At 37.2% G+C, this 22,562-nt stretch overlaps 1 protein-coding gene, 1 long non-coding RNA gene and 1 pseudogene across 7 annotated transcripts in view; 2 read left to right on the forward strand and 1 right to left on the reverse strand.

Annotated features, from left to right (window-relative positions):
- COP1 (COP1 E3 ubiquitin ligase) overlaps positions 1-22,562 on the reverse strand; it is a 259,243-nt gene that overhangs the window by 182,600 nt on the left and 54,081 nt on the right. For 5 of the 6 annotated variants that reach the window (XM_045048918.1, XM_045048921.1, XM_023247685.2 and 2 more), the window contains exons 6-7: positions 18,722-18,790; positions 21-80 (exon numbers count right to left, since the gene is read on the reverse strand). In XM_045048918.1, the coding sequence (XP_044904853.1) occupies positions 21-80; positions 18,722-18,790 (129 nt within the window). The remainder of the gene's footprint in view (positions 1-20; positions 81-18,721; positions 18,791-22,562) is intronic. The other variant, XM_045048920.1, reaches the window with a different exon arrangement.
- LOC109495588 overlaps positions 1-22,562 on the forward strand; it is a 62,747-nt gene that overhangs the window by 16,140 nt on the left and 24,045 nt on the right. The window lies entirely within an intron of this gene.
- Positions 20,749-21,994, forward strand: LOC102902163 (annotated as a pseudogene).

Consider the following 22,562-nt stretch of genomic DNA (forward strand, 5'->3'; position numbering starts at 1 on the left):
AGAAATTCTTGATCTCTTACTTCCACTCTTTTAATATCCTCTTCCAAAACACTCAGCTCCTTCTGGATCTGTTCCAGTTGCTGCAGACAAAAGAGAGAGGGGGAAAAAAGCCTAAACCAAACCACACTGGCATCACCACGATCATAAAATAACTTCACATTTGGAAAATAATTCCTAGAAAACTGAGCACTTAATAGGGATTGCAGGGATGAAAAATTGCAGACAAAAAGAGCTGAAAGTTCCATGTTAAAAAGCAAATGTAGAGACTTAATAATTAAGAAAACACAATTCTATACTTCTTTAATGCAACACGGATTGACTTTATATAGACTTTATTAAGATACAAATGAACAAAAATGACAATGTGACTTAATAAAAATATAAAACATCCAAATACTTTCCAATTACCTCATTTGTTAGCAGTTAATGTCAACATGTCTGTTGTTAACCCCATTTTAAAAACAGAAATTAGTTTCATAGAGGTTAAATCCCACCACCCAAAAGCAATCACAAGTTAGCATCTTAACATTTCCTTCCCTCTTAAGCATGTCTTTTAATTTTTAAAGTATTTTTTATCTTCTTTTTTAAGTTTATTTATTGGGGGGGGAGGGGGCGGGCAGAGACAGAGGGATAGAGAGAGAATCCCAAGCAGGCTCCACACTGTCGGTGCAGAGCCTGATGCAAGCCTGAACTCACAAACCATGAGATCATGATCTGAGCCAAACTTGGACTCAACCAACTGAGACACCCAGGCGTCCCTTAAGCATTTTTTTTAAAACATGTTTACAGTAATGTTTAATCTTTGATATCTTACCCACTGCATCATAACCTTTTCCCATGCCATTAAAATGCAAACATTTTAACTGCTAAATCACATTCAACAATATATTTAACCATTCTCATCTTACTAGAGATTTATGCTATTTGCCTGAGTGATTCTGGAACATGAGCCTGCATTTCAACTTTTATTAAAAGATTATTAGGGGGGCCTGGGTGGTTCATTGGGTTGAGCATCTGACTTTGGCTCAGGTCATGATCTCACAGTCTATGAGTTTGAGACCCACATCGGGCTCACTGCTGCCAGCACAGAGCCCACTTCAGATCCCCTGTTCCCCTCTCTCTGCCCTTCCATTTCTTGCTCTCTCTCTCAAATAAATAAATAAATACTTTTTTTAAAAAAAGGAAAGATTTTTAAAAAATATATATTATTAAAATGAAGTTAATCAAAAAACAAAATAGGAAGGCTTCATTATGTTAAACTGCTTTCCAGAAACACTACACAAATTTAAATTTCTACCACCAGTATATATAAGCGACTATCTTAATCTAAACCAAATAAACAGAACCAATTTTTAAAATGTAAAATAACAGGAGCGCCTGGGTGGCTCAGTCGGTTGAGCGTCCGACTTCAGCTCAGGTCACGATCTCACGGTTTGTGAGTTCGAGCCCCACATCAGGCTCTGGGCTGATGGCTCAGAGCCTGGAGCCTGCTTCCGATTCTGTGTCTCCCTCTCTCTGCCCCTCCCCCATTCATGCTCTGCCTCTCTCTGTCTCAAAAATAAATAAACATTAAAAAAAAATTTAAAAAAAAGTTGTATAATGTAAAATAACAAAAATGAATACTTCTACTTATCACAAGATGTGAAACAGGTTCTACTGCACATTAGGAAAATGAAAAGCACAGAAAAGCTAAATGACTTGCCCGAGACCACTCAGAACGTAAGTGGCAGAACTGGTGTTCAAATCACAGCAGCCCTCTTGCTCCAGAATTCATGCTGTTAAACCATTAAGCTATACTATTTCTTGAAAACAGTACCTCATTATTTAACCTTTTATTTCTTTAATGACTGGTAAGGGTAAGCAGACTTTCAAGGTTTTATTAACATTAGTACCTTCTCTTCTGTGGCAATACATACATAATGGGTAATATAATTGATAACTTACTGCTAATAAACACTGGGAAGAACAGGATTTAGAAAACTATAGCCCTTGCCCTCATGGAACTCAGTCCAGGGGAAAAATAAAGTAAGCCAACAGTTGAAATAGCATAGTAAACATGATGATGATGGTATGCACACAGAATGTAAGAGAAGGTTGCTCCTAACCTAGATGGAAAACTGGGGAACAGGGGAGAGGCAACTGGATAAGTGAAATTAGATCTGAAATCAAATGAAAGGCTGAACCTTGAAGGACTAACAGAATTCTGCTAGGGAAAGCAGGGAGGAAAGAGAAAGATCTAAAAGCTATGATAAAGGAGAACAATAAATCTGAAGCTATGATAATGAATAAAATCACCCAATGTCAACCAGTATAGTCAGCAGAGATGAGGAAAAAACGACATGGTAGGGAGAACAGCAATGTTTAAGAGATGGGCAAAGGACGATGGAGCAACCCCGCACGAACTACCATGAAATGCAAAGCAGCAGCCACACAACCCGAACACAAGACAGCATACTACCGCAGAAACCATGGAGGAGTGGGGGGTGAGTGTAAAAAAATAATTAGCATTTGTCAAAAGCTTTCAACTCTTCTATCCACCGTAATAAATTTTTCTCCACCCTAAAATTTTTCACTCAATACTCCCACCTTAACTGAAACCTTGCTCTCCTCCCAAAGATAAAGTCTATCTTGGAATTCTTTCAAATAAACGCTGATCAACTGATAAATACTCACACGCCCCATGCTTCACAGGGGACTTACCACTTCTGCATATCCTGCCCATTTCCAATAATCAGTCTTCTACTCCAAACCACTCTGGTCTGGTTCAATCTAAGCAGCCAAATCACTCTAGGGATCTCAGCCTTTTATAAACAACCCAGTCACTTCCTGTCATCACTGACGCCTCTTGTCTTTTGCCTTTTGGTTCATGCATATTTTCAACTCCAGTGACCTTAAGCTCTAATTCGACAAAGTATCCCATGGTCACCAATTAACCTTTATCATTAATTACCCTGAAATGTTCCACTCTTCAAATCTTTATTTAAACAAATGCTAGGGATCTTCAGTATGAGTGCTTTAAAAATTAAATTTAGGGTCACCTGAGTGGCTTAGTCAGTTAAGCGTCTGACTTCAGCTTAAGTCAGATCTCACGGTTCGTTACTTTGACTCCCACATTGGTCTCTGTGCTGACAGCTCAGAGCCTGGAGCCTGCTTCAGATTCTGTGTCTCCCTCTCTCTCTGTCCCTGCCCTTTTAGTACTCTGTCTCTCTCTCTCTTTCTCTCTCTCTCTCTCAAAAATAAATAAGTATTTTTAAAAAAGTTACATTTAGGGGCACCTGGGTGGCTCAGTCGGTTAAGCGTCCAACTTCAGCTCAGGTCATGATCTCGCAGTCCATGAGTTCGAGCCCCGTGTCGGGCTCTGTGCTGACCACTCAGAGCCTGGAGCCTGTTTCGGATTCTGTGTCTCCCTCTCTCTCTGACCCTCCCCCATTCATGCTCTGTCTCTCTCTGTCTCAAAAATAAATAAACGTTAAAAAAAAATTTTTTTTTTAAGTTACACTTAAAATAAAGATGAGGGGCGCCTGGGTGGCTCAGTCACTTAAGTGTCCGACTTTGGCTCAGGTCATGATGTCACGGTTTGCGAGTTTGAGCCCCGCATCAGGCTCTGTGCTGATAGCTCAGGAGTCCGGAGCCTGCTTCAGATTCTGTGTCTCCCTCTATCTCTGCCCATCCCTCACACTCTGTCTCTCTTTAAGTAAAATAAAGATTTATATATATATGAAAAATGAAAGTAAACATCTACAATATCAACATCCAAAGATAGCCAACATCACTGGTAGGATACATAACATATAATAACTAAGATCAAATTACTAATTTTCATTCCACTTTTGAACTTGAAACACCAGGAAAAAATTTCAATATCTCCTGAAATCCCAAATTATTAAACTCTAATGTCCTATTACCTGAAGATAATGTCCCATCCTTTTAGTATCCCAAAAAGCTCTGGCTGGGTAACATACATATTATTATATAAGGATGATGCTATATATGAGGTGAACTACACAAAACTGCCAGTGTTCAACAATTTTTACTTCCAAAACCAGTAATTTCATATGGTTCAACTTAAAAAAACTATCACACTAGAATAAATATCCTGAGTATGTATCATTTGTTCTCCCTGGAAAATGGGAGAATTTTTGTTTTAAGATTTCAATTATACTCTTTTTTTTGAAGACAGAATAAGTTCACAGACAATCAAAAACCTGGGAATATAAAAATAAAAATATTATAAAATCTAAAAATAAAACTAAGGTACAAGTGCTGCCCCAATATATACATGTAGAACATAAAACAAAATGATGTAACCTACCTATGTGAAAAAGCCTGAAAAAGTATCAAGACAAAAAAAAATTTCAAGATTGAAGAAATGGAAATCACTTACACATATTAAATCTGCGACATTTACATTTAATGATGAGATTCTGAAGGGGTTCAGTCAAGTTACTGGGGCACTACGATACTGTGATTTATAATAAGAAATTCATAATTGGTCTTATTCGGCTCCTAGACACAGCTCCTAAAATGCTTGATGGTAAGTGTCCTTCTGTGTGCTTAATGACATGACTGGTGGCTGGCGCTCCTATAGAGCCTCCAGATGAGGGCTGGTTGCCAAGGGAACCAAGTATATAATTAATTAGGTTGGGACTTTCAGCCCACTACACCATGCCCAGGTAAGGGAGAAGGACTGGAGATTGAGTTTAATCATACCTTTGCAATGAAGCCTCCAAAAAATCCGCTAACAGAAGGTGTTTGAAGGGCTTCTGGTTTGGTGAACACGTGGAGATGCTGAGAGGGGGTCACACCTGGAGAGTGTATGGAAGCTCTGGTCCCCTTCCCATCTACCTTGTTCTGCACATCTCTTGTATCTGGCTGCTCCTGAGTTGTATCCTTTTATAATGAAGTGGTAACCTAGCAAGTAACTGTTTTCCTTAGTTCTTCAAGTTATCAAACCCAAGAAGGAGGTCATAGGAACCTCCAATTTATAGTCAATCAGAAGAACAGGTGACAAGGTGAACTGCAATTTGCATCTGAAGTGGCATCTCAGTCTTGTGGGACTGAGCCATTAACCTGTGGGATCTGAGGCTAACTCCAGGTAGACAGTGACAGAATTGAACTGCATTGGAGGACACCCAGTTGGGTGTCCACAGAGAACTGAAAAACTGCTTATGTAAGAATCACTCACATATACGGTAGCCAGAAGTATGAGAGCAGAGTGATAAGGGAAGCAAGTATTTCCCCATCAGGCAACAATGCAAGACATTATAGTAATAGAAAAGAGAAGAAAGACACAGGACAACAATTCTAAGGAAATAGAAAAGAGAATTAATCTAAATTCACCCTTCAAACATGTTTTGTAACTGGGAGCAGCAGGATCTAGAATAAAAGTATAAATCAGAGTTGAAGAATGTTTTGGTGATATGGAAAAGTCCACAAAGATAAACTACCATTACCTGGATGAAAACTGATCACAAATTGGGAATGATATCCAAAATCAACCCTGGATTATATCATCATGAGTTTGGGGATTACTAAAAATAATAATAAATACATATGATGGAGAAATGTTTGAAGCTCAGTCTTAAACCTGTATTAAGGCACTTTCAACACAGCATGATGTACCAAAACCCAAAGAAAATTTAAAGAAACATTTAAATTTAATAAGTGAAGGTTAAAAAAAAAAAGTGAAGTTTCAGAATCCCTTAAGACTAAAATGTAAAAGAATTCAAAAATAAAGAGCCCCCTTTTACAGACATTTGCTTTGCGGCTTATAGATGTCATTTGTACTCAGTTACTGACCTACACATGATTTGATAAAAATATGCTAAAGTGTTAAACTTAATGTTTAAACTTTGTTTTTTAAAAGCTAATATAGGGGCACCTGGGTGGGTCAGTCGGTTGAGCGTCTGACTTCAGCTCAGGTCACAATCTCGCGGTCCATGAGTTCGAGCCCCGCGTCGGGCTCTGGGCTGATGGCTCAGAGCCTGGAGCCTGTTTCCGATTCTGTGTCTCCCTCTCTCTCTGCCCCTCCCCCATTCATGCTCTGTCTCTCTCTGTCTCAAAAATAAATAAAACCTTAAAAAAAATTTTTTTTAAAACTAATATAATTAGAATAAATTGTAGCTGCCAAGACTATTTCAAACATCTGACATTTTCAAATCTGAAAAAAAGAATACTGGAACACTTTCAGGAAAAAGAAAATGGGTGAAAAATGAGAATAGCAAATTTTCATATACTATATATAAAAACTATAATGAGATACCAGTGTATACCTATTACAGCATCAAATCCAGAATAATGACAACATCAAATGCTGACAAGAATATACAGCAACAGGAGCTCTCATTTATTCCTGGTGGGAAAGAAGAATGGCACAACCACTTTGGAAGACAATTCAGCAACTTCTTTAAAAAGTAAACATAATCTTAGCATGATTCAGTAATCATGCTCCTTGGTATCTACCCAAAGGAGTTGAAAACTTATGTCCACACAAAACCATATTTATAGCAGCTTCCTTCATAACTGCTAACACTTGGAAGTAACCAAGATGTCTTTCAATAGGCAAAGTGTAAACATTATCACATTCAGACAACAGAATGTTATTCAGCATGAAGAAGAAATGGGCTTTCTGGGTTGTATGGGTGGCTCAGTCGGTTAAGCGTCCGACTTTGGCTCAGGTCATGATCTCACAGTTCATGAGTTCAAGCCCCACACTAAGCTCTGCACTGGTGGTGCAGGGCCTGCTTGGGATTCTCTCTCCCTTTCTCTCTCTGCCCCTTCCCCATTTGTGCACTCTTTCTCTCTGAAAATAAATTTAAAAACAAACTTTAAAGAAGAAATGGGCTTTCAAACCATGAAAAGACATGGAAGAAATTTAAACGCATATTACTAAGTAAAAAAAGCCAATGTGAAAGGCTACATAGTGTTTAATTCCAACTCAATGACATTCTGGAAAAGGCAAAACTAAGGAAACACTAAAAAATCAGCGATTGCCATGGGTTGGAGATAGGGAATGGGATGAACAGATGGAGCACAGAGGAATTTAAGGGCAATGAAAATACTCTGTATGATACTATAATGATGGATACATGTCATTACACATTTCTCCAAACCCACAGAACGTACATAAACAAGAGTGAACCCCAAAGTAAACAACAGACTTTGGGTGATTATAACATGTCAGGTTCATGAATTTTAACAAAGGCACCCTCTGGTGAGGGATGTAAATGGGGGAAGCCTTTGCACATGTGAGGACAGGGGATATATGGAAAATCTCTGTACCTTCTCACTTTTGCTGTGAACCTAAAACTTCTGTAAAGAAACAAAGTCTTTAAAAATATATGGAAGACGTGGATACACTTATTCTAAGAGTTATTACCAAAAACAAAGCAAATTTAGCCATATGAAGTACAAACTAAAGTTATACCACCACCCCATAAATATACACATACTTAATACATAAATCCTGCAACAGCAGGCAGGCTTAATTATAAGCCTTCATTCAGCCCCCTGATTGTAATTTTTTTTTTTTTTAAGTTGAGAAGAAAGCATAGAACAAGCAAGACGAAAGAAAGAAAGAAAGAAAGAAAGAAAGAAAGAAAGAAAGAAAGAAAGAAAGAAAGAAAAGAAAAGAAAGGAAAGGAAAGGAAAGGAAAGGAAAGGAAAGGAAAGGAAAGGAAAGGAAAGGAAAGGAAAGGAAAGGAAAGGAAAGGAAAGGAAAGGAAAGAAAAGAAAAGAAAAGAAAAGAAAAGAAAAGAAAAGAAAAGAAAAGAAAAGAAAAAAGAAAAGAAAGAAAGAGAGAGAAGGAAAGAGAAGAAAAAAGAAACTGGACCACAGGTGACATATGGAGATGGCTTACTTAAAAGCAAATGTAGGGGTGCCTAAGTGGTTCAGTCAACTAAGCATGTGACTCTTGATTTCGGCTAAACTCATGATCTCAAGATCCTGAGCTCAAGCACTGCCCCCCCCCCCAGCACCCCACCCTTAAGGCTCCAGGCCCAGCCTGGAGCCTAATTAAGATACTCTTCCTCTCTCTCTCTCTCTCTCTCTCTAAAAACAATTTAAAAATTAAAATATATTTAAAAAAAAAAACAAATGTAAATAGATACCAACACCAGTACTGTGTGATAAGTTACAAATATAAGGTAATATCTACAGCAACCCTTAAAAACTGTATACAAAGAAATGTACTCAAAACCATTATGAATAAATAAAAATAAAATTCTAAGAAGCATTCAGATAACCCTTAAGAAGAAAACATAAAAACAACAGGGGCACCTAGGTGGCTCAGTTGGTTAAGCGTCCAACTTCAGCTCAGGTCATGACCTCATGGTTCATGAGTTTGAACCCCACATCAGGTTCTGTGCTGACAGCTCAGAGCCTGGAGCCTGCTTCTGATTCTGTGTCTCCCTCTCTCTCTGCCCCTCCCCTGCTCACACACTGTCTCTCTCTCAAAATTAAATAAACATTAAAAAAAAAAAAAAAAAGAAAAACAACAATAACAAAAACCGAGGTGCCTGGGTGGCTAAGTCAGTTAAGCATTAGACTCTTGATTTCAGCTCAGGTCTTGATCTCAAAGTTTGTGAGTTTGAGCCCCACATCTGGCTCGCTACTGTCACTGCAGAACCCACTTCAGATCCTCTCCAGCCCCTCCTTAGCTCTCTCCCAAAAATAAACATTAAAAAATACATATATATACATATATATATGTATTTAAAAAATAATAATATAAAAAAATAAAATAACAAAAACCAACAAAGGAAACATAAAACAAAGAATAAAATGGTAGGCTTAAGCCGTAACACTTCTATTAAATGTAAATGGTCTAAATATACTAGGACTGATTCTGGCGGAGTGGATAAAAAAAAAACTCTTGCTATCTTTAAGAAACTCACCTCAAATATAATTATTCAGTAATTCATGTAACAAGGAAACAAAGACTCAGTAAAGATGCAGAAATTTTTTGCTACACATTTAACAAATTTTACATTGCAGCATGCAATTGCAGAAAAAACAGTCTTTTTCAAAGACAAATCTTTCAAAATTTAACCAACAGGTGAGAGTGCAGATATCATATTTAATATCTGAAGGACATTAAACACCAACTATTTACTGATAAAAATAAATAGGAATAAAACACCAACTATTTACTGATAAGAATGTAATTAAAACAGCAATCAGTAACAAAAAGGCAACAAGAAAACTCCAATGTCCAAGTAATAATTTTACTTCTTTTTTAGTGTTTGTTTATTTATTTTAAGAGAGAGAGAGAATCCCAAGCAGGCTCTGTGCTGTCAGCGCAAAATCTGACACGGGGCTTTATCTCACCCTGAGTTCGTGATATGAGCAGAAATCAAGAGAAAGATGCTTAACCTACTGAGCTGCCCAGAAGCCCCCTAATAAATTTACTTCTAAATAACCCATAGGCCTAAGAAAAACTGTAATGAAAATTAGAAATTCTCTTGAACTAAGGAATAACAAATAAAATACCATACCGAAATCATCAGATGCAACCAAGGAAAAATTATGGCCTTAAATCCCTATATTAGAAAAAGCAGTATGCATAATATGTACATCCAAGTTAAGAAATTAGAAAAGGAATAATAAAATAAAACCAAAGAAAGTAGAACAGTAGAAATTATAAAGTGCATAAATTAGTCAAATGGAAAGCAAAAATAAAAAGAGAACAGAAACAAAGCCAATAGTTGGTTCTTTTAGATAGACTCATAAAACTGGCAAGAGTGAATCAAGAAAAAAAAGGAAAAGGGAAAGCAGCAGTAAGCAAAGTCAGGAATGAAAGTTATTACTAAACACTCTGGAGGGCATTCAAAACTTAATATTAAGACCAATCTTACACCAATCCATTTGAAAATTTAGATGAAACAAACAACTAGAAAAAGCATAACATGTCATAGGTGATATTTAAAACAAAAACTGAACAATCGTAACTGTTGCGTAACAGTTATTCTGTTATTCTGTAAAAGAATAAGCATTAACTGCATAAGCACGTTAAGTGTTGCAGTAACTAATCAATAGTTTAAAACTTTCTGCAAACAAACAACAAATCCAGAGAGTTTCTTCAGTAAAATCATTAAGCATTCAACAAAAATATCCTCCCTAGACTACACAAACTCTTCCAGAAAACAGAAGAAGGGTACATTCCCAAACTCATTTGATAAAATAACAAACTTTATAGCAAAGCTGGACAAGATCAGCATAAGAAAAAACTTATAGGACAATCTCACTAATGAAAATAGATGTAAAATCCTAAACAAAGTATCAGCAAACCAAACAATACAGAAGAGGATATACATCATGGCCAAGTTTGGTTTACACTAGGAATGCAAGTAGGGCAAACAACCATCCTGGGGGGGGGGGGGGGGGGGGGGTTCCTAGAATGCAGAATGTTCAGTGATAAAAATAGAATATGCCTGGGCAAATCAGGATGGATGATCACCCTAGCTGCAAAGCTAATTGACCCTTTTATGTTAAACCAATTTAATTATTCACATTCACAGAATGAAAAAAAGTAAGTATCATCTCAGATGCACAAAAATTTTGGAGAATACTCCATCCCCACTAATGATTAAAGGGGAAAAGAAAAGTCCTCTTAGGAAACTGGGAATAGAAATTTACTTCCTTGAACAATAAAAAGTACCTACAAAAAAACCTACAGAAAACATCATACCTAATGGTGACACGTCGAAAGCTTTCACTTTGAGATCAGCACCAAGACTAGGATGCCCCGCTATCACCACTTCTATTCATCATTGTACCGGATGTCCTAGCCAGCAGAGTAAGACAAGAGAAATAAATAAAAGATATAAGGATCATAAAGAAAGAAACTAAACTGTTAATACTTGCAGATGACGATGTGTATACAGAAGACATAAAAGAATCTACAAATAAATTATTAGAATTAATAAGAATTTAACAAGGTTGCTGGATAAAAAAATTACCTATAAAAATCAACTATATTTTTATGCACCAGCAACAAACAGTAAGAAACTGAAATTGAAGACACAGACATTGTTTATAATAGTATAAAAAAAAAATTACTGAAGACCTAATAAATCTAAAACAAAGGTGTGTAAGAATTCCCTAAAAAATATCCAAATTGTGAAGGACATTCTTAAGGACCTAATTATATACAGGGAAATCCTTCATTCATGGGTCAAAAGCCTCAATATTGTATATGGATATACTCTCCCAAATTGATCTACGGAGTCAAAGTAATCCCAGTTTAAAAAAAAAAAAAAAAAATCACAGCAGGTTTACCATGTAAATGTACCAGCTGGTTTTAAAATTTATATAGAAAGGGGTGCCTGGGTGGCTCACTCAGTTGAGCGTCCGACTTCAGCTCAGGTCATGATCTCACGGTTCATGGGTTCAAGCCCCGCGTCCAGCTTTGTGCTGCCAGCTCAGAGCCTGGAGCCTGCTTCAGATTCTGTGCCTGGAGACACAGCATCTGCCCCTCTCTCTGCCCCTCCCCCACTCACGCTCTGTCTCTCAAAAATAAAAAGTTAAAAAAATAAATAAAATAAAATTTATATAGAAATAACAAGAGCCATAGATAGCTGAGAATTTCCTAAAGAACAGTAATTTAAAGCTCTAGTATTTACCACAACATAGTTCTGCAAAAAGATAGACAAATAGACCAGTGAAGCAGAAAAGAGAGCCTAGAAATGGACCCTCACATACATGGACACATTATGCATGACAAAGGTCGTGCTTGAGAGCAATAGGAAAAAGATGGACTTAATTAAGGATGCTTGGACAAATGGATATCCATATGAAAGGTTGCCTATCCTTCACATTATACATGATAATAAATTCCCAAGTAGATTATAACCTGAATGTCAAAAATAAAAATAAATAAATAAAGCTTCAAGTACTTAATATGGCAAAATGTCCTCATGACTGCAGGTGGGAAATTCTGTATCTAACTCAAAAGGCAGGGAAGACCAATAACTCTAACTCTATTAAAAACAGGGGCACCTGGGGGCGCCTGGGTGGCTCAGTCAGTTAAGCGTCCGACTTCAGCCCAGGTCGTGGTCTCGCGGTCCTGAGTTCGAGCCCCGCGTCGGGCTCTGGGCGGATGGCTCAGAGCCTGGAGCCTGCTTCCAATTCTGTGTCTCCCTCTCTCTCTGCCCCTCCCCCGTTCATGCTCTCTCTCTCTCTGTCTCGAAAATAAATAAACGTTAAAAAAAATTAAAACAAAAACAAAAACAAAACAGGGGCACCTGGGAGGTTCAGTTGGTTAGGCACCTGATTCCTGGACTCTTGATTCTGGCTCAGGCCTCAATCTCATGGTTCCTGGGATCAAGCCCCAAGCGGGGCTCTATGTACTGAGAGCGTAGAGCCTACTTGGCATTCTCTCTCTCCCTCTCTCTTTCCCCTCCCCTGCTGGTGCTCGAGCTCTCTCTCTCTCTCTCAAATAATGAACTTAAAAAAAAAAAAATAGGAACTTTTGTTAGTCAAACGACATCATTAAGGTAATGAAATAAGCAGCCCAATTAGATGGGAGAAAATATCTACTAAAGATAGAGATAGATAGGTAGATAGATAGTTCAAAGAATTTTTATCTACAATATATAAACAACAAACCATTAACAAAATCAACTAAATAGAAAAGATGCAAAAAACTTTAAACAAGTACTTTACACACACAAAAAAAATCCAATCAGCCAATAAAAAACATAGTTTAACTGGTGCTCAACTTCATTAGTCATTAGAAAAATGCAAATTAAAACTACAAAGAGATAGCAATACATACTCCCCAGATTAGCTAATCTGAAAAAAGTCTATTATGATACCAATAGACTTTTGGCAAGAATACAGTGCAGTAATAACACACATGAAACACCTGTAGGAAGAGTAACTAATACAACTACTTGGGAAAAGTTTGTTACCTACTAAGTCTGAAGATATATTTTGTCCTATGACTCATCAGCTCCACTCCTACATACATACCAAACAGATATACATGCATATATATGCCTGGGTACATACATAAGATAGTAGCATTGTCTGTGAATAGCCCAAAACCAAAAACAACTCCAAAGCCCATCAACCACAATGGTTGAATGAGGTATATTCAGTTAATAAAATACCATGCAACAAAACTAATATACAAAACTATAGCCATATACAATATGGATGAACCTTAAAATTGAGTCTCAGACAAGAACAGAAAAAAACAATACATGCTGAAGTAAATCTTTTGAAGTTCAAAAAAAGAGAGACTCATAAATACTTAGGCATCAAAATAATAAAGAAAAACAGGGAGGTGATTAATTATCAGAATACTGACCCACTTAATGGACAAGGGAAAAAGCAACAATCTGGAAAGGTTAGGCAGGAACCTTGGGAGTCCCAGCAATAACCTGACTGTTTAATCAGGACAGTGGTTACATGAATGGTCATTCTATAAATCTTTAAACTGTAAATTTGTTTATGGACTTTTTTATTTCATATAAAAACAATATAAAATTCACTGGAACTCCAAACAAAACCAAAAAGAAACCCAAGGCTTACTTATCAAAAATGTCTGCTCCTGAGACCAATATTACATATGTTAACTAACTTGAATCTAAATTAAAAAGAAAAAAAAAAAAAAGCTACGGCAACTGGGTGGCTCAGTTGGTTAAGCATCCGACTCGATTTCGGATCAGGTCATGATCTCAGAGTTCATGGGATCGAGCCCCACATTGGGTTCTGTGCTGACAGTGCAGAGCCTGCTTGGGATTCTCCCTCCCCCTCTCTCTCTGCCCTTCCCCAGCCTGTGCTTGCTCACTTGCTCACTCGCTCTCTCTCTCTCTCTCTCTCTCTCAAAATAAACATTAAAAAAAAAAAAAAATGAAAAAAAAAGCTGTCCTATTTCAGTAAATTAAACAGGTACCACAAATGTCCAGAAACACATTTTGAATTTTTTTTAATATTTTTAATGTTTATTTTTGAGAGAGAGAGAAAGAGAGAGAGAGAGAGGAAGGCAGAGAGAGAGAGAGAGAGGAAGGCAGAGAGAGAGAGAGAGAGAGAGAGAGAGAGAACCTGAGTGTGTGAGCAGGGGAGGAGCAGAGAGAAAAGGGGACAGAGGATCCATAGCAGACTCTGCCCTGACAGCAGGGAGTCCAATGCAGGGCTGAAACCCATGAACCATGAGATCATGACCTGAGCTGAAGTCAGATGCTTAATCGACTGAGCCACCCAGGTGCCCCCAAAAGTTAAAACTAAGTCAAATGAAATATAAGGCAATCATTTAAATGCTGGTACAAATTTGACTTTTACCTTAAACCCAGGGCCCTTTTGTTCCATCTGACCATGAAGAAAGAATAACATGTTCATTTAAATATATTTACTTATTGGGGCACCTGGGTGGCTCAGTCATTCGGCATCCAACTTCTGACTTCAGCTCAGGTCATGATCTCACGGTTTGTGAGAGCAAGCCCCACCTCGGGTCTTTGCTGGCAGAGCAGACCCTGCTTGGGATTCTCTCTCTCTCTGCCCCTCCCCCTCACTCACATGCATTCACACTCCTCTCTCTCTAAAAATAAATAAAAACTTTAAATATTTATACTTATCAAATGCTGTGGTAGGCAGAATCTAAGATAGCCTCCAAAGATTCCCACTTAGTATTCACACCCTTGTGTTAATTACCTCTCCTGGTGTGGGTTGGACCTAATGATTTGCTTCTAATGACCAGAAGATAGTACATGTGCTGGAATGTAACTTCCAAATTGGAGTGACGGCTGTCTTCAAAACGTTCTTTCCTTCTCACTTGCTCCCTCTGAGAGAAGCCAGCAGCCATGTAGTAAGCAACCAATGGAGAAGTCCATTTGCCATGGTATCGGTATCCCTTTCCAACAGCCAATCGGTGAGCCTGGAAGGATTCCTATCCCAGGCGAACTCTGAGGTAACTGCTACCCTGGCCAACACCTTGACAGTAGCTTGCTAGAAACCCTGAGCCAAGGCACTCAGCTACATTGCACCATGATTCCTGACCCAAGATATTAAATGTTTAATGTTTCAAGCCATTAAATTTGATGGTAACTTGTTACACAGCAATAGGTAACAAATGCAAACGCCTACTATGTGTCCTCTTAATATCTGAAAAAGAGTCAGCAGGGAAAATTAACTCAAACACGAAAAATTAAATGTAGGATTCTAATAGCCCTAAAGTACTAGCAAGATGTGATATTGAAGCAAATAAGTATGTTAAATTTGAAAAGCAGATTTAACTTCTTAGATTGGTATATATAAATATCTAAGCCAACGTGCATCATGACCCCAATAAAAGTTAAGTATAAGATCACAAAGTTAATTTTCAAAGTCTGAATGTTAATCTTAGGAAAATAAATTCAAAAGTAGTACTTTGCCGCCTGGTCAGCCTATACTTTGATTGAATAAGTTCAAGTATAAATTACACACGAGGACATAAGACCTCTAACAACGATATTCATTTTGAGGATTAAGTATGCAAATATACTTCATAATATATGTGAAAAAATATAATCACTTCATTCTGTGGGTACTAAATTAATCAACTAAATTCCTAGACTAAAGTTTCTTATGATTACATATCAATACTGGTACCTGACTCCAATCATGGAGAAATTTATGAAATTCAATCAAAGCAACTGATAAATTTTTAAAGTCTATTGACATAGCACTAAATTTTCAAATGTTTTAAACTTTGTTAACCTTGCTCCTCAGTGTCTCTTACATAATTAAACCTGAAATACTCAAAGCATGGGCACAACAACAACAAACAAAGAAAACCAAAATGTAGTAATAACAATATAATCAATGCACAAAATAGATATCAATATCCAGAAGTACTTAGAACTAGTACACTTTATAGTTAAATTGCCCACAGTAAGAAAATATGGTTCAAAATGGAAAAAGAAATCATTCAATCACAAAGATCAATCTAAAGTCAAACTATAAAATTCTACAGTACAATTAACCCAGACATTTAATTGCAAAAACACAGAAACACAGATACTAAGAGCTATGGATCAAAAGCGGTATCCTAGAAGGTACTATTAGAGGCCCTCAACCACCACATCCGAGAGAGGAAAAATTACAATCACAAGGATGAATTATTTACTAGAAAATAATTTTCTGTTGTTCTCTCCCATTTCTGAACATCCTGTCATAGCTTTAGTTCCAAATTATCTTTTCAAGGATGTTTCTACAGCAAACACAGAAATAGTGAATTTGCCCGTAACAGAGGGCAGATTTATTTTCTGATCAATATGATAAAAATAATATCTCCCTGCAGGGCAAAGACTAGATACGTTTGCCAGAGACCCCTTTAAAAGCCTGAGTTTTCTCAAACTCGGGGTTCCTTTGTTGTTACATAAATACACTGTATGTGCAGCATTCGCCTGAGCGCATCTCTACGACACCCTGGTGAGACTTGAGGTTCAGAGAAAACATACAAACATGAAGCAGGTGCACCAAATGTGCCCACAATAAAATCCTCTATCTCCAGCCCAGAAGTCTCCTGTAACTGACAGCACAAATGAAAGTGTTACAGGCTAACTTGTGAGATTGCTAGTAAGGTAATAATCTCAGGATCTTCACAGTTTTTTTAGAGTTATATACTGTATCCTTTTATTACCTGAGACATTTTAAAATCTAACAATTTTGTTGCAAGCATTAACAGACCCCTACAAAAGCAGTGAAAAACCAGGGTCTAATAAAAACCTTAAATAATTCAGGACACAGGGACTCCTGGGTGACTCAGTAGGTTAAGCGTCTGACTTCAGCTCAGGTCATGATCTCATGGCTCGTGAGTTCGAGCCCCACACCAGGCTCTGTGCTGACAACTCAGAGCCTGGAGCCTGCTTTGGATTCTGTGTCTCCCTCTCTCTCTGCCCCTCCCTGGCTCACACTTTGCCTCTTTCTCAAAAATAAATAAACATTAAAACAAAAACTTTTAATAATAATTCATGACACAGATAATGACCAGCCGTTTACTTAACCCTCAGACACCCTCATGTTTGGACTGCACTTAATTGAGTCATTTACTCATTCATTATCACGTAATTCCTCATGTACTTAATCCCATGTTCAATGAGTTTAAAGTCCAAGGCAGAAAGAAGCCTATGTATGAAACTACTGCAAAACAATTTTGCATTCTGTCTTAAAAAGTTGGGAGGTATGTATGCGATATGAAAAACTATCACTTTTCCAAAGAATTTTCTATAGCAAAAAGATGTTGAGTGTACATATTAAAGTAATAATTTTATTTCCATATATCATAAAATTTTCAGCTTTGCTACGCAACGTGTGGTCCAAGGACCAACAACATCATCACCTGAAGCTTCCTAGAAATGCAGACTATGGGGCTCCAAAACACACCCCCAACCAGAACCTGGATTCTAACTATCTTCAGGTGATTCTTATGCAGATCAAAGTTTAAGTAGCCACCAAAAGAAAAAAAGAGAGGAATAAATTTTAAATTTATAATGAAAATGTTTTTGTTAATAGACATATTAAAACCACAATTATTAGCTCAGTAAAGCTTAAGTTTAAGAAAACAAGTGAAAAACCAGATAAAGAATATTTAGCTATCAACAGTATCATAGTACAGGAAAATCCAATTGGAACAAAGTAAGAAAAAGTAAAAACAGATATCACGAATAATCGAAACAAGGAAACATCAAACTAAGATAATGTAAGGTTCTGACAACACACACTAACCATACTTCATCACAATAAAAACATCTCTCTTTAGTTTCAAAAACAGATGGCCTAGTACTGAGCACATAATAGACATTACATGTATTTTCTAGGTGAATAAAAAAATCTTACTTAGAAATCTTAAAATAAAAATATAAGAGATTTGAGGACAGTTCAGAATTTAAATGTAGAACTCCTTTTTGAAGTATATTGGCATTCTCCCCATAATACAGAATTTTGCCTTTGATTTTCCCATATTTTGTACAAGTGTGAAATGATTGAAGAATTTTGTAAATGTCAAATGAAAAAAAATCCTGATTATAAGATTATTAATAAAAAATTACCTTTTAGCTATCCTGCATGACATACTTTCCAAGTTCCAAATAGGCAGCTATGTTTTTGCCTGTTTTTCCCCCCAGCATACATTTCTGCCATAAGAAAAATACCTAAGACTTTATTATCTAAAGTTCCGAAGTTCTCTTTTCAGGGTGTCGTTTGATAATTCTATTTTCTGTTCTTTAGAGCTTTGAGGTAAGTCACTGTATTCAATCCTACAGAAAACTTTTCAGTACATCTCCAAAAAGGGATTTTTAAAGTACCAATTTGTAGGGGTACCTGAAGGCTCAGTCAGTTAAGCATCCGACTCTTGATCTTGGCCCAGGTCACGATCTCAAGATTCATGGGATCGAGCCCCACGTAGCCTGCTTGGGACTCTCTCTCTCTCCCTCTCTCTATGCCCCTCCCCTGCTCATGTGCTCTCTCAAAATAAATAAACAAACATTAAAAAATAATGATAAAGTATCCAAAAAAAGTAAAAAATAAAGAATAAAAATGTTTTAAAAATAATAACAAAGTACCAAGTTCTAAAGGTAAAAGTTAAAATAACAAAGCATAAGAAACTGCCTACAACGCAAAAGCCTTTTTTAAATGTTTAAATAAACTTTTGAGCATGAAATGCCTTTACAAAAATGGGCAATAATAGGAACAGTCAACAGTAAATGAAACATTATGTAAAACATACAAAATAATATACCTCTCTCTTATTTCTTCTTGCAACCTTGAGGAATTCCATAAGGATCTGTAGTTGGGCTGCATGTGATTCCTATAACAGAAAATTATAATTGTTCTTTTAAAAACATGACTATGAGTTCAAAGTTTTCTTTAACACTGCAGTATAACCAGTATGAAACAACTTCATGCATCCATTTAAATCAGCCTATAACTTCTATTAATCAGTTTTCTCATTTACTAACTGGCATTTTTAAAAAGAAGCCATTTCCCCAAAACTAAAACTCATTTTAAGAAACAGGGGTTTTAAATTACACTTCTCATCTACCATACTGAAAAAACTGCTTACAGAAAATGGCAATTCTGTTATCTGCCCTAGCATTCTCTTCCAACCAAACTAAGAGAACACCAAGACAAAAATCATAGTGGATTCAACATAGTTCCTGGAAACTAAAATCACTTTCTCCAAAGGCAGAATAATATTTGGGAAGGAATTCATACCTTTTAGAAATGAAACTTACTATTTGTGGCTATTACCTACTCACACAAATGTGAGAATATATGTCCATAGAGAATTTCAGTCAAAAATCAGACATTTAAGAACAAATATTTTAATATAATCAAATGAAGGAAGAGGTAAATAATCTGAATTGTTAAGTGAAACAAACATGTAATAGATAAAAGATAATTATAAGCTTGACAGTTTCTGGGTATAAAATATAAAACTGCAAATATTTATCTGTTACTGTTAAAATTCACACAAAGAAACAAGGAATTCCAGGTGAAACTGATGAATGAATATATGTAAAAAGAGCATCAAAAGCTAAAAATGGAATGAGATAGTTTATTAACAAAGGTAACTCTAATTTCTTGTATATTTCAAAAGAAGAATAATAAAGACCAGAAAATCATTTCCAAATCAAACAAAAATAAATAACAAAAAATAATAAAACTTTCATTTACCTTGTTATGCGACAGAATTGTCTGGGGGCATTTGTTAAAACAAATAGGGACAATTATATTTGATTCTGTTACTCTAGAAAATATTCCAAGAACCTTTGTTTCGCAAGTCTCCAGGGATGTCTGGATGGCTGTTAGTAAGGCAACCTACTTGATTTCAGCCATGATCGCAGGGTCTTGGGATTGAGCCTTGCACCCAGCTCTGCATTGAGTGTGGAGCCTGCTTAAGATTCTCTCTCCCTCTCCCCCTCCCCGCCTCTCTAAAATAAAATAAATAAATAAAACCAAGTCCCCAGATGATAAGAATAAGCCAGTCAAAATTTGACAAATCCCTAAATATTATACATATCACAAAAAGGCATGGCCACCCACTCCCAGAGTCTATCCCCTATGAGGAGAGGGTTCTTCATATTTTAAAGGGTAAAAGGCAAAACAGATCAATGAAATGTTTAAGTCAAGACAATAAGGACAAGGGAGAACAAATATAAAGAAGCAATCACATTAGGATATTCTGATTAACATAACTGAATTAATGTCTCACAAGTGAATAAATTTTTAAAACATAGTATCATGAAAATTTTAAAGTGAATTGTTTTCCTGCAAAACAAAGTGGTATTTACTAAACCTTAGACACATTCCTGAAAAGGTGAACTATCACACAGAACAAACTCATCAAGGCTCTGTGCCCCAACAATGATGACAAATACCCTTCTGCACCCTTCTTAGGACTTTTTTATACTGATTATCTATAAATGGAGACTGCTTGAGACTCTGTCTCTCCTAGTCTCTCTCTGCCCCTCCCCTGCTCACGCTCTCTTTCTCTTTCTCAAGATAGAAAACTAGCTCTGCAAAAGAATGTGATTTGCAACAAATATGAAGGCTGAGGTTGTAGGAAAGGAGTGGCACAATGCTGTCCCAATTACCAACATACTGGGATGCAAGTAAGAATCCATCAGATAGGGAGCACCTGGGTGGCTCAGTCGGTTGAGCTCCCAACTCTGGATTTCGGCTCAGCTCATGGTCTCAAGGGGCTCACGTCATGATCTCAAGGTTCGTGGGATTGGACTCTATGCTGACAGCATGGAACCTGCTTGGAATTTTCTCTCTCCCTCTTGCTCTGTCCCTCCCCTGCTCACTCATGCTCACAGGCTCTCTCAAAATAAAAAAATAAACTTTTTAAACAGAAAGAAATAAAGTTTTTTTCACCAGATGGGACCTGGAATTGCTCAACAAATTCAATCTGTGTGCACAGAGTGCTAGGACCATGGGAAAGGGATCAGACCTAAAGACAGATGTAAAAGCTGCAATGGGAGGATGATAGTTCAAGAAAAGAAGATTCTAGAAGTTCATATTGACAAAGGCATGAAAGATGGTCAGAAGATAACATTCCACGGTGAAGGAGATCAAGAATCAAGACTGGTGGGGCGCCTGGGTGGCGCAGTCGGTTAAGCGTCCGACTTCAGCCAGGTCACGATCTCGCGGTCCGGGAGTTCGAGCCCCGCGTCAGGCTCTGGGCTGATGGCTCAGAGCCTGGAGCCTGTTTCCGATTCTGTGTCTCCCTCTCTCTCTGCCCCTCCCCCGTTCATGCTCTGGCTCTCTCTGTCCCAAAAATAAATAAACGTTGAAAAAAAAAATTTTTTTTAAAAAAAAGAAGACTGGAACCAGAAGATATCATCACTGTTTTAGATCAGAAGGACCATGCTGTTTTCACTGGACAAGGAGATTTTTTCATATGTATGGATATACAGCTGGTTGAAGCACTGTGTGGCTTTCAAAAGACAATATCTACTCTTGACAACTGAACCACCGTCATCACCTCTCATTCCACGTGAGATTGTCAAGCATGGAGATATCAAGGGTGTGCTAAATGAAGGCATGCCAATTTATCATACACCATATGAAAAAAGGTCACCTAATCATCACATTTAAGGTAAACTTTCCTGAGAAAGGCTTTTTCTCTCCTGACAAACTCTCTATACTGTAAAAACTCCTACCTGAGAGGAAGGAAGTAGTAGAGACTGATGAATTGGACCAGGTAGAACTGGTGGACTTTGATCCAAATCAGAAAGATGGCACCATTACAATGGAGAAGCACATGAGGATGATGAACGTCCTCCTGGGGGTGATGCTCAGTGTCAGACCTCTTAACAGGGCTGGTGAATAACACTGCTGGCATGCTCTACACAGTAGCGAGTAAGTGAAGGACCACAATCATAGCTCACTACTTCCTGTTGTTTTTAATATTCAACTATAGTAGTGTTTTAAAAGTTAAATGAAGAGGGGCACCTGGGTGGCTCAGTCGGTTGAGCGTCCGACTTCAGCTCAGGTCATGATCTCAAAGTTTGTGGGTTCAAGCCCCACAACAGGCTCCGTGCTGACCGCCTGCTCAGAACCTGGAGCCTGCTTCAGGTTCTGTGTCTCCTTCTCTCTCTGCCCTTCCCCTGCTCATGCTTTGTCTGTTTCTCAAAAATAAATAAATGTAAAAAAAAAATTTTTTTTTAAGTTAAATGAAGAATAAACTCAAATATAAAAGCTCTGACTTTGCTGTATGTATGATGACTTCAGTGTACAAGATAAATCTGTTTAGCACTTGTTAAAACTACTTTTTAACCACCCCACCCCCAGCATTTGTTAGGCCATACCTTGTAACTGATTTCAGTTCTATGTACATGAAACAGATTAGACTAAAATGCTAAGTGTATGTATTGACATCAGTGTATGACCAAGCTATGAAGGTAAGACTTGTACTTAATTGGTAATCAAAGAACTTGATTTGTAGAAGTGTTGTCTGTAGTTATATTAAGTGGGATTCAATATGATGCTATTCTATTGCCTGAACAGTTACTTGAAAAAGGTATGCTATGTAACCTGGCCTCTGGTTCCAGTGATAGAAAGGACACCTTTCT

Source organism: Felis catus, chromosome F1 (genome assembly GCF_018350175.1).
Source record: "Felis catus isolate Fca126 chromosome F1, F.catus_Fca126_mat1.0, whole genome shotgun sequence".
Lineage (NCBI taxonomy): Eukaryota > Metazoa > Chordata > Mammalia > Carnivora > Felidae > Felis > Felis catus.